A 17,148-nucleotide genomic window follows, 5' to 3' on the forward strand; every position below is an offset into this window, starting at 1 on the left:
AAACAGCTACTTGATGGTAAATCAATGTCAGAGCAGTGGGAAGCACTCAAAGGGGAGAGTCCAGGGGTTCAGAGTCAATATGTTCCCACAAAGAAAAAGGGTGGGAAGGCCAAATCTCGAGCCCCATGGATCTTATAAGGTAGTATTATAAGGCAGTAATGGAAAGCTTATGGCCGACTCAGAGAACTCAATACTACTGAAAGCCGAGAGGTGTATCGAATGTGGAGGGGGGAAATCAACATTGAAATTAGGAAAGCTAAGAGAGGGCATGAAAGAATCAAAATCAAGGTTCGCACAAAGATGTTTTATCAATACATTAACAGAAAAAGGATAACTATGGAAAGAGTAGGGCCCATAAAAGATCATGAAGGTAAACTATGTGTCGGGGCAGAAGATGTTGGCACTGTTCTTAATAAATACTTTGCATCTGTCTTCACAAAAGAGGGTGATGATGCAGATATTGGAGTTAAGGAAGAAGGGTATGAAGTATTGGATGTGATCAATAGAGGGAGAGAGGACATATTAGTGACAGGACATACAAATAGCATATTTGTAAGTTGATAAATCACTAGGGATGGATGCAATGTACCCCACGCTGTTAAAAGAAGCAAGAGAGGAAACAGCGGAAGGTTTGACCATCGTTTTCCAGACCTCACTGGATACAGGTGTGATGCTGGAGGATTGGAAGACTGCGAACATTGTACCTCTGTTTAAAAAGAGAGTGAGGGATAGACCGAATAATTACAGGACAGTCAGTCTAACCTCAGTAGTGGGCAAATTATTGGAATCTATTCTGAGTGACAGGATAAAATGTCACTTAGAAAGGCACAGATTAATCAAGGATAGTCAGCATGGGTTTGTTAAGGGAAGATCTTGTCTGCCCAACTTGATTGAAATTTTGAAGAATTAACAAGGAAAATAGATGAGGGTAGTGCAGTTGATGTAGTCTACATGGATGTAAATGGAGGGGGCATGATCAAGAAGTTTGCAGATGACACAAAGATTGGCTGTGTGATAAATAGCAAGGAGGATAGCTGTAGGCTGCAGGAAGATCTTCATGGTCTGGTCAGATGCACAGAAAAATGACAAATGGAATTCAATCCAGAGAAGTGTGAGGTGATGCATTTGGGGAGGTCAAACAAGGCAAAGGAATGCACGATTAAGAGGAAAGTGCTGAGAGGTGTAAAGAAAGTGAGGTACCTTGGAGTAAATGTCCACAGATCCCTGAAGGTAGCAGGGCAGGTCGATAAGGTGGTAAGAAGACAATATGGAATCCTTTCCTTTATTAGCTTAGGTATAGAATATAAGAGCAGGGAGGTTATGCTGGAACTGTATAAATCATTAGTCAGGATACAACTTGAGTACTGTGTGCAGTTCTGATCACCTCATTACAGAAAGGATGTAATTGCACTAGAGAGGGTACAGAGGAGATTTACGAGGATGTTGCCGGGACTGGAAAAATGCAGCTTTGAGGAAAGATTGGATAGTCTGGGGCTATTCTCCTTGGCACAGAGAAGACTGAGGGGAGATCTGACTGGCATGTACAAAATTTGTGGAGTCTGGATAGAATTGAAGTGAAGGGCCTGTTTACCTTAGCAAAGAGATCAGTGACTAGGGGAATAGATTCAAAGTGATTGGCAGAAAGATCACAGGGGAGATGAGGAAAATATTTTTTAGCCAGAGGGTGGTGGGGGTCTGGTGGAATTGATACTGTATTTTAGTTTGATATTGCATCACTTTTTAGAATGGTATGTAATGTTTACATCAATCTACACTGATGGAATTGATTCTGTCTCTTTCAATTTCACAGTGTGGGCGAGGTCTGAACTGGTATCTAATTTGTTTTTCAGCTTACAATATCTTTCAGCACCTTTGAAACATTCACTCCAATGAATGTTGTACTTGTATGTAACTTGTATCTCAGGGTACACTATGGGGATGTTTAAACATCCTTTATAATGAATGGGTGTGAGCTTTGGGTATGATATTTAATTTAAATCTCAGGGTACATCACTAGGTTAGATTCTGTGCCATTCAATCAGCAGCGTGTGCCAATTCTATCTGATATTTAATTGCTAGCTCAGTCTGCATTATATTTGACAGGCAGAGAGATCTGGGCGTACAGGTCCACATGTCACTGAAAGTGGCAACGCAGGTGGATAAGGTAGTCAAGAACATATGGCATGCTTTCCTTCATCGGTCGGGGCATAGAGTATAAAAATAGGCAAGTCATGCTGCAGCTGTACAGAACTTTAGTTAGGCCACACTTAGAATATTGCATGCAATTCTGGTCGCGACACAACCAGAAGGACGTGGAGGCTTTGGAGAGGGTACAGAAGAGGTTTACCAGGATGTTGCCTGGTCTGGAGGGCATTACCTATGAGGAGAGGTTGGATAAACTCGGATTGTTTTCACTGGAACGACGGAGGTGGAGGGGCGACATGATAGAGGTTGACAAAGTTATGAGCGGCATGGACAGTGTGGATAGTCAGAATCTTTCTCCCTGGGTGGAAGAGTCAGTTACTAGGGGACATAGGTTTAAGGTGCGAGGGGCAAAGCTTAGAGGGATGTGCGAGGCAAGTTCTTTACACAGAGAGTGGTGAGTGCCTGGAACCTGCAGCCGGGGGAAGTGGTGGAAGCAGGTACGATAGCGACGTTTAAGAGGCATCTTGACAAATACATGAATAGGATGGGAGGAGAGGGATACGGACCCCGGAAGTGCAGAAGGTTTTAGTTTAGGCAGGCATCAAGATCGGCGCAGGCTTGGAGGGCCGAATGGCCTGTTCCTGTGCTGTACTGTTCTTTGTTCTTTGTTAGATTGACACATTGCATATCAATCTGCTAGTGGGTGTGATTTTGACGTGGGATTGAAGTATCTGTCTGTCAGTGGGACTCAATCGGGGTGAAATGGAAAAAACTTCTTTCTCTCCTGCTTTGTTTGGTTGTTGGATTGAAAATGTGTCTCTGGAACTTGGGATCAATGTGAGCCTGACTACTTCTGCAGTCTGAGACCAGGGAACTGATGAACTATCTGTACTCTGAGTGATAATGTACCTACTGTGTGTGAGAGGAGCTGGCTGCACTGTTCCTTGTGCCTCGAGTGCAGCAACCATCACATTCATCACAATATCTTCAAATATTTTCCTGTATGAAGAAAAAAATATATCTGATAACTCAAGAACAGATGCGGTGCATAATATCAAAGAGGTCAATTTAATTTCTCAATCAATAATCATTAAGAACATCCACAAATGAAAACCGGTGTCATTATCTGCCTCCACTGAAGTACTGAAGCTTCCAGCTCCTGCATCGCAAGTGTTCTGGGCAGATCCATCCAGACAAAACACTGCACTGGGATCGTCCCAACTGCTCTATGCTCTACATATATTTCCAGCCATCCTGCTTCACATGCAAATTTTTTTTTTAAATGAAGCCCGATATGTATATCCCTCGATTCCTTTCTCCACATACAATTGTTCATTTCTTCCACCTCCCCTTCAGTGCATCGATACTATTCACCCCAACCTCTCCCTGTGATAACAAATTCCAGATTCGAACCATTCACTGCGTAAATACAATTTTCATGAATTCCTCATTGGTTTTATGAATGACGATTTTATATTTTGGCTCTTGTTTCAGATGCCACCACAAGTGGAAGCATGTCTCCATGTACTCTATAAAAGCCCTTCACTATTTCGTCACTTTTTTCATTTGTTAGTGTGATGTAGGCATCACTGGCTATGCTAGCATTTATTGCCCAATCCAAATTGCCCTTGACAAAGTGGTGGTGAGCTGCCTTCTTGAGCCGCTGCAGTTCTTGAGATGTAGGAACACCAACAGTGCTGTTTGGAAGGGAGTTCCAGGATTTTTACCCAGCGACAATGAAGGAATGGCGATATAGTTCCAAGTCAGGATGATCTGTGGCTTGGAGGGGAATTTGCAAGTGGTAGTGCTCCCTTGCAACTGCTGCCCTTGTCCTCCTCAGTAGTAGAAGTTCCAGGTTTGGAAGGTACTGTCAAAGGAGCTTTCGTGTGTTGCTGCAGTGCACCTTGTAGATGGTACGCACTGCTGCCACTGTGCATCAGTGGTGAATGGGGTGATTGTTGAAGGTGGTGCTTGGGGGCAATCAAGCAGGCTACTTGAGTGTTGTTGGAGCTGCACTCATCCAGGCAAGTGGAGAGTATTCCATCATACTCCTGCGTTGTGTCTTGTGAATGGTGGATAGGTTTGGGGAGACAGGAGGTAAGTTACTCACCACAGAGTTCCTAGCTTCTGACCTGCTCTTGTGGCCACGGCATTTATGTGGCTGGTCCAGTTCAGTTTATGGTCAATGGTAACTCCCTCCCCCCGCCCCCCTGCCCCCAAATGTTGATGGTGGGGGATTCAGTGATGGTAATGCCACTGAACATCAAGAGGAGATGATTAGATTCTCTCTTGTTTGAGATGGTCATTGCCTGGCACTTATCTGACGCGAATGTTACTTGCCACTTATCAGCCCAAGCCTGGATGTTGTCCAGGTCTTGCTGCATCTGGGCACGGGCTGCTTCAGTAGCTGAGGAGTCATGAATGGTGCTGAACATTGCGCAATCATCAGTGAACATCCCCACTTTCGGCCTTGTGATGGAGGGAAGGTCATTGATGAAGCAGCTGAAGATGGTTGGGCCTAGAACACGAGCCTAAGGAATTCCAGCTGTAATGTTCTGAGACTGAGATGATTGACCTGAACAACCACAGCCATCTTCCTTAGTGCTAGGTATGACTCCAACCAGCAGAGAGTTTTGCCATGATTCCCATTTACACTAGTTTTGCTAGGGTTCCTTGGTGCCATTAATGGTCAAAGGTTGCCTTGATGTCAAGGGCAGTCACTCTCACCTCACAATGCAATGTTTCTTTAACTCTAAAATAAAAGCAAAATTCTGCAGATTCTGGAAATATGAAATTTAAAAAAACAAAAATGCTCAAGATACTCAACAGTTCGGGCAGCGTATGTGGAGAGAGAAACAGAATTAACATTTCAGGTCTGTGTCCTTTCATCTTGCAATATGTTTTATGTCCTGGTATGTAATGGTCAGGTTCATTCAGTTTGCAGTAATGGAATTAATACTGTGTCTTCCACTCTGACGATTTGTGAGATTTGTGGAGTGGTGTTTCACATGGAGCTCAATCTGCAGTCTGGGTACATTATTGGGATAAATTCTGTACTTTACAATCAGATACTGTTTGTCTGTTCCATCTGACATTGAATTTGTAGTTCAGGCTGCTCTCTTGTGAGAGTGACACAGTGCCCTGCAATCAGATAGTGGGAGTGATTTTGGACTGGGATTGATGTATCTACCTGTCAGTGGGACTGAGTTGGGGTGAAATGGAAACAAGTTCAATCTTTCCTGCTCTGTGTGACTGTTGCGTTGACTGTTGGTCTCTGGAACTTGGGATCAGTGCCGGTCTGACGACTTTTGCTGGCGGTGATTGTGGAACTGATGTCTCTGCTCTCTGTGAGTGATACTGTACTTACTGTGTGTGAGGAGCTGGCTGCACTTCCTCGTCTGTTGACGAATCACGACATTTATTCTGCTTCCATCAAGTATTTGCCTGTAGAAAGGAAATGTATTTATTATAATTCAGGAAGAGATGTGGTAGAAGATACAAAAGTGACCAAAACAATTTTTCAATTAATAATCATTATGAACAATCACAAAGGAAACCCAGCAATGCAAACAGAGTCAGTGTCTGATTCCACTGCAGTCCTGCAGCCCCCAGCTACTGCATACCAGGGGCTTTGGCCATTTTACAACAATTTAATGACATCCAGAAACAATCCACTGGGCCATGAATGGGACTGACCGACGGAGCAGGGACTTTTACACAGGTCAGATTTCCAGTTCCCGCTCCCATGGTCTAACCGTTCAAGTGAAACCAAACAGCCGCTGTTTAAAATGTCCTTCACACTTCTCACCTGGTGCCTATAATAGATTCTCTTTGTGTAAATCCCCACATCCTGACTGTCCGCTTCTGTTTCCACACTTCACTGTAAAATAACAAGAAACTGTGGGATGAGGCTGGATCGCTCTCTTTGCGCTGGCACGGACATGATGGGCCGAATGGCCTCATTCTGTGTCGGAATTTTTCCATGTTTCTGTTTGCGGAATTGTTGCAGAAATCTGCGCCTGCGCTCCCCTCCCCCAGCACTGCCTGTGAGCGGAAGAAGATGGTTTAAAACAGCCGCCAATGGAGAGATCCCGGTCCCGGTGGAAGGGAGCAAACAACAGCCTCCTTCCAGCAGCACATCGCTTTGGGAGCGTGTCCGCAGATTGACTCAGAGATCAGCATCGAGTCCGGGGCAAGTTCAGGGGCAGGCGGGGGCTGTTTGTAAGAGGCGGAGTGGAGCGCGAACTGGTCCCGGAACATGGGGTGAGTGGGGGAAGGGAGAGGCCATTCTCGGGTTGTGTGTGGACAAGGGGATGGAGACAGAATGGGAAGAACCTGTTACTGCAGTGCAGTCAAACAATGATAATATTTGTATGGCTGGGCTTCCTTTGTGGGCGTTTATAATTATTATGAGAGATTAAACTCATTAAAATCCTCTTTCTTCTACCTCACCAGTATTTGAATTATAAACATTCTTTTGTTCAAACAGGCAAATAATTGAATGAACCAAAATAAATGTGATGTTTCCTCCACCAAGTTACATGGAAGAGTGTCACCAGCTCCTTCTCACACACAGTCCGTACATTATCACTCACAGAGTGCAGAGACACAGACAGGTCATCAGTTCCACAGTCTCAGACAGCAGAAACAGATCCAGAGACACATTTTCAATCCATCAATCAAATGGAGCAGGAGAGACGCACGTTGTTTTCATGTCACCCTAACTCAGTATCACTGACAAGTAGATACACAAATCCCAGTCCAAATTCTCACCCACTATCAAATTATCAGTGTGTCAATCCCACAATAGAGCAACCTCAGCTACAAATTAAATGCACATGGAACTGACACATGGTTGCTGTTTCAAAGTTACAGAAATAATCTCAATGAAGTGCTCCGAGATTCAAGTTAAATACCAGCCGAATATTTACACGGGTTTTGACTTTATTATCAGTATTAATTCCCATAATGTGTCCAGACATATACATTAGATACAAATCTCAAGTGCATAATCAGATTGCAGAGGTACAAACTCAGATTCCACTTTAAAACTCATCCGGATTGTGAAAGTAAAAGATACAATATAAATTTGATTAGTATAGTTTGAGCTATAAATTACGTACCAGTCCGAAAACCTCATATAGTGTCAGATGAAAGATACTGTACAATTCCAGACTGAGCTCATTTTACATGCAAGTCCAAGATTCTCACTCAGAGTTAGACTGAATGGCACTGATCAAATTGATGAGTACAGCCTGAGTTACACTTGCACATCAATCCTGTATCAGATTGTAGGATACATTATATTTCACTATTGTGTTCACAGTGACAGATACTATTTAATACTAGGCAAAACCTCAAACAGGATTTATGTATCTACCTGTCTGCTTAAAACCTACCACACAGCCTGTTGCTGTGCTGAATTTTGATGTAGAATAAATCCAGACTTGCACCAGTCCCAGTGACGGAAGGTTATATAATGAATCCCACACTCTCACAGAGAACCAGACACTAACAGATAGAGAGTGATTTTGAAACACATGCTAGGTGCCAGATGCTGAAAGGTATAGGTTGATTACTGCACTCACTGACAGTACCTCAGCCTGAGTCATCTAAAGCAACCTAACACACAAATAGTAGCACTGAGAGATTGAGAAAGAGTCCAAAACTCAGAGTAACAGACACTGATAGACACAATCTGAAAACTGCACGCACATGGATATAGTATTGGCTAACTCACAAGAAACAGAGTGGGGATAATTGGGGAATTTTCAAATTGGCAAACTGTAACTAATGGAGTGCCACAGAGATCAGTGCTGGTGCCTCAATCTTTATGGTCTTTATTAATAACTTGCATGAAGGGACCGAGTGTAAATCCAAATTTATGGATGGTACAACGATAGGGAGGAAAGCAAGTTGTGAGAAGGACACAAAGTGTCTGCAAAGAGATATAGCTAGGTTAAATCAGTGGGCAAAAGTTTGGCAGATGGAGTATAATATGGGAAAATGTAAGATTGTCTACTTTGGCAGGAAGAATAGAAAAACAGAATATTACCAAGGAATCTGTGTGTCCAGGTACATGAATTACAAAAAAGTTAGCATGCAGCTATAGCAAGTAATTAGGAAGGCAACTGGAATGTTGGCATTTTTAGAGAGGGGAATGGAGTTTAAAAGTAGGGAAGATTTGCCGTAACTGTACAGGGCATTAGTGACATCCCAACTAAAGTACTCCACACAGTTGTGGTCTCCTTACTTAAGGAGGGCTATACTTGCATTGGAATCAGTTCAGAGAAGGTTCACTCGGCTGATACTTGGGAAGTTGGATTGTCTTATGAGAAAAAGTTGAGCAGGTTGGGCCTATACTCACTGGAGTTTAGAAGGTTGAGAGGTGATCTTATTGAAACCTATAAGATTCTCAGTGGGCTGGACAGGTAGATGCTGAGAGGATGTTTCTCCTTGTGGGGGAATGTAGAATTAGGGGCCACAGTTTCAAGATAAGTGGCCTCCCATTCAAGAAGGAGATGAGGAGGAATTTCTTCGCTCAGAGGGTTGTTCATCTTTGGAATTCTGTTCTCCAGAGGACTGTGGAGGCTGGGTCATTGAATATATTCAAGGCTGTGATAGACAGATTTTTGATCTGCAAGGGAGTCAAAGGTCATGGGCGCAGGCAGGAAAGTGGAGTTAAGGCCACAATCAGAACAACCCCGATCTTACTGAATGGCGGAGCAGGCTCGGTGGGCCAAATGGCCATCTCCTGCTCCTATTTTGTATCTTTTTATCTTCTTACACACACACACACACACACACACACACACACACACACTCAACCAGTGTGTGGCAGTGGATCTCGAATTAATCCCACTTTCGTACAAAATACCAGAGACTGAAAGGTACAGAATAAATCCCACAGATATATACAGTATGACTGACAGGTACAGAATGAATCCCATGCTCACACACAGCACCACGGATTGAAAGATACATGTGATTCCCACCCTCACAGAACAATATCAGACTGAGTTACAGAATGATTTCCACATTCACATCGAGCACCACTGACTGCTAATTAATTCATCCCACAATCACACACACTACCAGAGGCCGACAGATACAGAATGTATTGCACACTTTCACAAAGTACCAGTGAGTGACAGGTACAGAACGAATCCCACATTCACAAACTGTACCTGAGAATGGCAGATCCAGTACCAATGACCAATTCAGAATGAACTCCAAATTTACACATGACACTAGAGATGGAGAGATACAAAATTAATTCCACATTCACACTGCGCGAGAGACTGATAGTTACAAAATTGAACCAGAACATGCAGACAGTGCCAGAGACTGACAGTTACAGAATGAAGTCAACACTCACATACAGTACCAGAAATGACAGAAATGGAATTGATACCACACATAAATGTGATACCAGAGATGGAGCATACAGAATGAATCACACACACACAACAAGAACAGAGGTAGAGTTATACAGAATGAATCACACACACACACAACAAGAACAGAGATAGAGTTATACAGAATGAATCTCACGCTCATGTACAGGACAACAGATTAACAAGTAAACAATCACCCTCAAACACACATACATTACCAAGGGTCAGTTCAGAATGGCTACAAAACTCAAATAATGTTGAAAGATGCAGATGAATACAAAACTCACACACAAGATACTAATAGATACTAATAGATACAGCCTGAAAACTGCACTCAAACACAGTACAAGGGACCGACAGATACTGAATGAATCCCACACTCATATTCAATACCAGAGACTGACAGATGCAGAATGGATGTCACACTAAACTTCTTCTTCGGAACTCCCTCGGGAATGAGGATGACTTTCTTCCACTCCAGGGTTGTGGTTCCTTAGGCAAGTGAATAGTCCAATTCTTGATCCACACACTCGGCCACAGGTGGGGCAGATTGTGCTTGGTGAAGTGGGTGAATGGGATTCTCCAATTTCCAAATACTCCTTCCACTGTTTGCATTTGGTTGCTTCCTGGGCATGTTGACGAATTTCAAACTGGCTGGCATCTTCGCGGATGCTTCTTCTCCATTTTGGGTGGTCTCAGGCAAGAGATGCCCATGAATCAGTGCAGATGTCAGGGCTTTTCAGGATGTCTTGAAGGAAATTCTTGTAATGTTTCCTCTGCCCTCCTGGTAGCTTCTTGCCCTGATGGAGTTCAGAGTAGAAAGCTTGTTTTGGGACTCTGGCGTCAGGCATGGGGATGATGTGGCCCGTCCAACATAACTGACTAGCCATGACCAGTGTCTGGATACTGGGGATGTTGGGCTGAGAGAGGACAGTGATATTGCAGCGCCTGTCCTGCAACTGAATTTGCAGGATCTTGCGGAATCACCACCGGTGATATCTCTCCAGGGCTTTGAGATGTCTGCTGTACAGTATCCATGTTTCTGACACATACAGGAGGGCAGGTAACACTGCAGCCATGTCAACCATGAGCTTGGTGTCTGATTTGAGTTCTTTGTCATCAATCATTCTTTTCCTCAGATGACTGAAGGCTACGCTGACACACTAGACGTGATGCTGCATGTCATTGTCGATATCTGCCCTTGGTGCCAGGAGGTTCCCAAGGTATGAGCAGTGATCCACATTGCCCAGTGGTTCGCCGTGGATCTTGATAGTCGAGGGGCAGTGTCGGGGAGCAGGCTGGTAGAGGACCTTTGTCTTCTGGATGTTTTGCTTAAGGCCAATTATTTCATACACCTCCGTGAATGCATTGATCAGGGTTTGACGCTTGGCCTCTGAGTGTGCGCATACGCAGGCGTCGTCAGCATACTGCAGCTTGATGACAGAGGTTGGAGTGGCCTTACATCTGGACTGGAGGCAACATATGTTAAATAGTTTCCCACTCGTCCTGTAGAGTAGATCTACACATGCGACCTAAAGAACAGCTGATGGGCTGAAAGAACACTGGAACAACAAAAACTTGCTGACAGCCACGACATGTGTGGATTCTTCAGCACAGTCAAGACCATTCACGGCCCACGTACCCAAGGACCTACCCCACTGAGAGCAAAAGAATGGAGTGACACTGATCAAGGACAGATAGGCAGTCTGCACTCGTTGCAAGGAGCACTTTGAAAATCTCAATTGTGACTCAGTCCTTGATGCGAGTGCCCTTGACCGCATTCCACAGCATGCTACCCACCGTGCTGTCAGCACAATCCCAGGCTGACAGAGATTGAAAAGGCCATCCGACAGCTAAAAAACAATAAGGCCGCTTGCATAGATGGAATTCCCATCAAAATTCTAAAATCTGGCAGAGAAGCACTCTTGACACAAATACATGGTCTCATTTCCCTCATTTGGAAGGAGGAGAGCATGACAGGGGATCTCCGAGACACTGCAATAGTGATCATCTTTAAAGAAGGTGACAAGACTGACTGTGGTAACTACAGAAGGGTATCCCTGCTGTCCGCCACAGGGAAGGCCATCACAAGAGTCCTTCTCAACTGCCTCCTCCCCGTGGCTGAAGAGCTCCTCCTGGAATCACAATGTGGATTCTGTCCATCAAGAAGCACAATGGACATGATCTTCACAGCAAGACAACTCCAAGAAAATGTAGGGAGCATCAACAACCTTGATACCTGGTTTTCTCTGACCTGACAAAGGCCTTCGACTCTCCCAACCAGGAGGGATTATGGAACGTCCTCAAATTTGGCTGCCCAGAGAAATTCATCATCATCCTCTGACGACTGCATGATGACATGCAAGCCGTAATCCTTCCCAACGGACCTACCACTGACCCAATCCCAATGCAAACTGGGGTCGAGCAAGGCTGTGTCATCGCACCAATGCTCTTTTCCATCATCCTTGCCACAACACTCCACCTCATCTCCTCATACTCACAGTACCAGAGACTGACAGATACAGAATGGATGTCACACTCACAGTACCACAGACTGACAGATACAGAATGGATGTCACACTCACAGTACCAGAGACTGACAGATACAGAATGGATGTCACACTCACAGTACCAGTGTCTGATAGATACAGAATGAATCCACAGAGCACCGGAGACTTCTTTTCTTCTTCTTTGGCCTCCTTGTCTCGAGAGACAATGGGTAAGCGCCTGGAGCTTGTCAGTGGTTAGTAAAGCAGCGCCTGGAATGGCTATAAAGGCAAATTCTAGAGTGACAGACTCTTCCACAGGTGCTGCAGATAAAATTGGTTGTTGGGGCTGTTACACAGTTGGCTCTCCCCTTGAGCCTCTGTCTTTTTTCCTGCCAACTGCTAAGTTTCTTCGACTCACCACACTTTAGCTCCGCATTTATGGCTGTCCGCCAGCTCTGGCGATCACTGGCAACTGACTCCCACAACTTGTGATCAATGTCACAGGACTTCATGTCGTGTTTGCAAACGACTTTAAAGTGGAGACATGGATGGTCGGTGGTTCTGATACCAGTGACGAGATTGCTGTACAATGTGTCCTTGGGGATCCTGCCATCTTCCATGCGGCTCACATGGCCAAGCCATCTCAAGCGCCGCTGGCTCCGTAGGGTGTATATGCTGGGGATGTTGACCGCCTCAAGGACTTCTGTGTTGGAGATACGGTCCTGCCACCTGATGCCAAAGATTCTCCAGAGGCAGCAAAGATGGAATGTATTGAGACATCGCTCTTGGCTGACATACGTTGTCCAGGCCTCGCTGCCGTCGAGCAAAGTACTGAGGACACAGGCTTGATATACTTGGACTTTTGTGTTCCGTGTCAGTGTGCCATTTCCCCACACTCACTTGGCCAGTCTGGACATAGCAGTGTTCTCGCACCTACACTGTTTGGGATCTTCTTCTCCCTGCTGCTCTAACATGCGTTCAAGTCTTCAGAAGAAGGAATTTTCCTCCAAGATCAGATGGCAGTTTGTTCAACCTTGCCCGTCTAAGAGCGAAGACCAAAGTATAGAAAGTCCGCATCAGGGAACTCCTCTTTGCTGACGATGCTGCATTAACATCCCACACTGAAGAGTGTCTGCAGAGACTCATTGACAGCATTGCGGCTGCCTGCAACGAATTTGGCCTAACCATCAGCCTCAAGAAAACGAACATCATGGGACAGGACATGATAAATACTCCATCCATCAATAAGGGCGAACACGCTCTGGAAGAGGTTCAAGAGTTCACCTATCCAGGCTCAACTATCACCAGTAACCTGTCTCCCGATGCAGAAGTCAACAAGCACATGGGAAAGGCTTCCACTGCTATGTCCAGACTGGCCAAGAGAGTGTGGGAAAATGGCGCACTGACACGGAACCAGAGACAGAGAGCTGCCAAATTACATAAAACACTCAAACACAGTAGCAGAAAGTAAAAATAAACGGAATTAATTGCAAACTCACATGCAATAGCAGAGACACAACGACACAGAATCAGTCAAAAAGTGTCCTCCCAACAACAGCCAGGACATTTCCAGGGAGCTTCACACAAGGAGCGACTGTTTTACTAGAAACTGGGGCTGGAGAGAGTCTTTGTGAAATATGCTTCCTGATTGCAGGAAGGGTGTTTGTGATTGGTTGCAAATATTTATTCTGATTGGATGGCGGAAGACACCAATTAGAGAATTACAATATTGAACCGTTTTGACATCACTCCCAATCACCCAATCACAATCTTTACTTTCCCCCATCCCTCATTAGCATAGAGCTGTGGGATTGTCTATTTAATCCGCACTCGGAAGGGGTTTGGTTTATTTCTGTGACTGCAATTGGATCTGAAAATGGTTGAGGAGAAGAAGAAAGCAGCTGCTAAGAAGGGCGCCAAGAAAACTGTGAGTAAACCATCAGCAAAGGGCGGTAAGAGGCGGAGAAAGTCGAGGAAGGAGAGTTACTCCATCTACATCTACAAAGTGATGAAGCAGGTTCACCCCGACACCGGCATCTCCTCCAAGGCCATGAACATCATGAACTCGTTTGTGAACGATATTTTCGAGAGCATCGCGGGTGAGGCTTCCCGCCTGGCCCATTACAACAAGCGCAGCACCATCAGCTCCCGGGAGATCCAGATCGCCGTGCGCCTGCTGCTGCCCGGGCAGCTGGTCAAGCACGCCATGTCGGAAGGGACAAAGGCGGTGACCAAGTACACCAGCTCCAAGTAAAACTGCACAATGGACTGAAAAACATCCCAAACACAACGGCTCTTTTAAGAGCCACCCACAATCTCTCTGAAAAAGCTACATCATCATCTCTATGGTATCGATTTGTTTTTAAGAGTCTGGAACTTTCTAATTGCCTTTGTGATATCTGTTTTAACCCCATGGATTCTGGGTGATTCACTTTCACTGTTGGGATCTTTGTGTCTCTACTTAATGCCGTGTAAATTAATTACTGATCATTGACCCCATGTTCGCTTTGATCTCGGACGCGCGTTCATTTTCGCGATTGTATTATTTCGTCAATAAAAGCTGACATCAGTTCTGTCACTTGTTTCCCTTGTTCAAGCTCGGCCTCAATAATTAATAAGTACATTTTCTAGAAACCCCGCTGTTGTAGGAAACCTCAGTCTCACATTTCAACTCCTGACAGTAAAACACTTTGTCTCCGACAAATAAGTTCAATCTAGAATCAGTGATGCGGTATCTTGACAAAGATTGACCTGAAATGTGTCCGCTTCCAGAATGCTGTGAATGAGACTTTCTGCCGCCGCTTACAGACTGTTTCAAAAAGGACGGAGAATAGTCCGAGATCAAAGCGTACATGGGGTCAGTGATCAGTAATTAATTTACGCCGCATTATTAAGTAGAGACACAAAGATCAAACTGAATCACCCAGAATCCATGGGGTTAAAAGAGATCAGAAAGGCAATTAGAAAGTTCCAGACTCTTCGTATAAAAAACAAAACAAATCAAAACCAGAGAGATGATGATGTAGTTTTTTCAGAGAGATTGTGGGTGGCTCTTAAAAGAGCCGTTGTGTTTGATCTGTTTTTCAGTCCATTGTGCAGTTTTACTTGGAGCTGGTGTACTTAGTCACCGCCTTTGTCCCTTCCAACACGGCGTGCTTGGCCAGCTCCCCGGGCAGCAGCAGGCGCACGGCGGTCTGGATCTCCCGAGAGCTGATGGTTCTGCGCTTGTTGTAATGTGCCAGGCGGGAAGCCTCACCCGCGATGCGCCCGAAAATATCGTTCACAAACGAGTTCATGATGCTCATGGCCTTGGAAGAGATGCCGGTGTCGGGGTGAACGTGCTTCATCACTTTGTAGATGTAGATGGAGTAACTCTCCTTCCTCGACTTTCTCCGCCTTTTGCCTCCCTTTGCTGACAATTTACTCACAGTTTTCTTGGCGCCCTTCTTACCAACTGCTTTCTTCTTCTCCTCAACCATCTTCAGATTCAATTTCAGACACAGAAATAAACCAAACCCCTTCCGAGTGCGGATTAAATAGACAATCCCACAGCTCTATGCTAATGAGGGATGGGGAAAAGTAAAGATTGTGATTGGGTGATTGGGAGTGATGTCACAATGGGTTTATATTGTAATACTATAATTTGGTGTCCTTCACCATCCAATCACATTCAAACTTTGCAGCCAATCACAAACATTCGTACTGCAATCATGGAGTATGTTTCACAAAGACACTCCCCAGCTCCAGTTTATATTGAAAGTGGCGATCCCTGTGTCAAGCTCTCAACATGTTCTGCATGTTGTTGGGAGGACACTTATTGATGATTCTGTGTCGTTGTGTCTCTGCTATTGCATGTGAGTGTGCAATTAATTCCATTTCTTTTATTCTCTGCTCCTGTGTTTGAGTGTGTTCTGTTATTCGGCAGCTCTCAGTCTCTGGTGCTGTATGGATTCATTCCGTATTTATTTATTTCGAGATATAGCACTGAAACAGGCCCTTCCGCCCACCGAGTCTGTGCCGACTAACAACCACCCATTTATACTAACCCTGCAGTAATCCCAACCTACACGAGGGGCAATTTACAATGACCAATTTACCGATCAGCCTGCAAGTCTTTGGCGGTGGGAGGAAACCGGAGCACCCGGCGAAAACCCACGCGGTCACAGGGAGAACTTGCAAACTCTGCACAGGCAGTACCCAGAATCAAACCCGGGTCCCTGGAGCTGTGAGGCTGCAGTGCTAACCACTGCACCACTGTATCTGTCAGACTCTGGTACTGTGTTTGAGTATGACATCCATTCTGTATCTGTCAGTCTCTGATGCTGTGTTTGAGTGTGAGGAGTTGAGGTGGAGTGTTGAGGCAAGAAGATGGAAAAGAGCGTTGGTGCGATGACAGCCTTAGTTGACCCCAGTTTGCATTGGGATTGGGTCAGTGGTAGGACCGTTGGGAAGGATTACAGCTTGCATGTCATCATGCAGTCGTTGGAGGTTGGTGACGAATTTTTCCGGCAGCCAAATTTGAGGAGGACGTTCCATAATCCCTCCTGGTTGGTAGAGTCGAAGGCCTTTGTCAGGTCAGAGAAGACCAGGTAGAAAGGTTGCTGCTGCTCCCTACATTTTCTTGGAGTTGTCTTGCTGTGAAGATCATGTCCACTGTGTCTCTTGATGGACAGAATCCACATTGTGATTCCAGTAGGAGGTCTTCAGCCACGGGGAGGAGAAAGTTGAGAAGGACTCTTGTGATGACCTTCCCTGTGGTGAACAGCTGGGATACCCCTCTGTCATTACCACAGTCGGTCTTGTCACCATTTTTGGTGATGATCACAATGACGGCATCTCAGTGATCCCTGGCATGCTCTCGTCCTTCCAGCTGAGGGAAATGAGACCATGTATTTGTGTTAAGTGTTCTTCTCTGTCGTATTTTAGATTTTCAGAGGGAATTCCATCTCTGCCGGTGGCCTTCATTTTTTTTTAGCTGTTAGATTGCCTTTTCAATTTCTGTTGGGCTGGGATTGTGCTGACGTCATGGTGAGTAACATGCTGTGGAATGCGGTCAAGGGCACTTGCATCAAGGACTGAGTTGCGATTTAGGAGATCTTCAAAGTGCTACTTCCAAC

General features: G+C 45.0%; 1 protein-coding gene across 1 annotated transcript; it reads right to left on the reverse strand.

Annotated features, from left to right (window-relative positions):
* Positions 1-5,577: 5,577 nt before the first annotated feature.
* Positions 5,578-15,426, reverse strand: LOC137364971 (histone H2B-like; the record flags this gene model as incomplete). Its single annotated transcript, XM_068027843.1, has 3 exons — positions 5,578-5,589; positions 14,157-14,241; positions 15,137-15,426. Coding segments are annotated over 3 exons (387 nt in total), but the record flags the coding sequence as incomplete, so codon positions are not given.
* Positions 15,427-17,148: the final 1,722 nt, after the last annotated feature.

The sequence above is a fragment of the Heterodontus francisci genome, unplaced genomic scaffold (assembly GCF_036365525.1).
Source record: "Heterodontus francisci isolate sHetFra1 unplaced genomic scaffold, sHetFra1.hap1 HAP1_SCAFFOLD_43, whole genome shotgun sequence".
In the NCBI taxonomy this organism is placed as follows: domain Eukaryota; kingdom Metazoa; phylum Chordata; class Chondrichthyes; order Heterodontiformes; family Heterodontidae; genus Heterodontus; species Heterodontus francisci.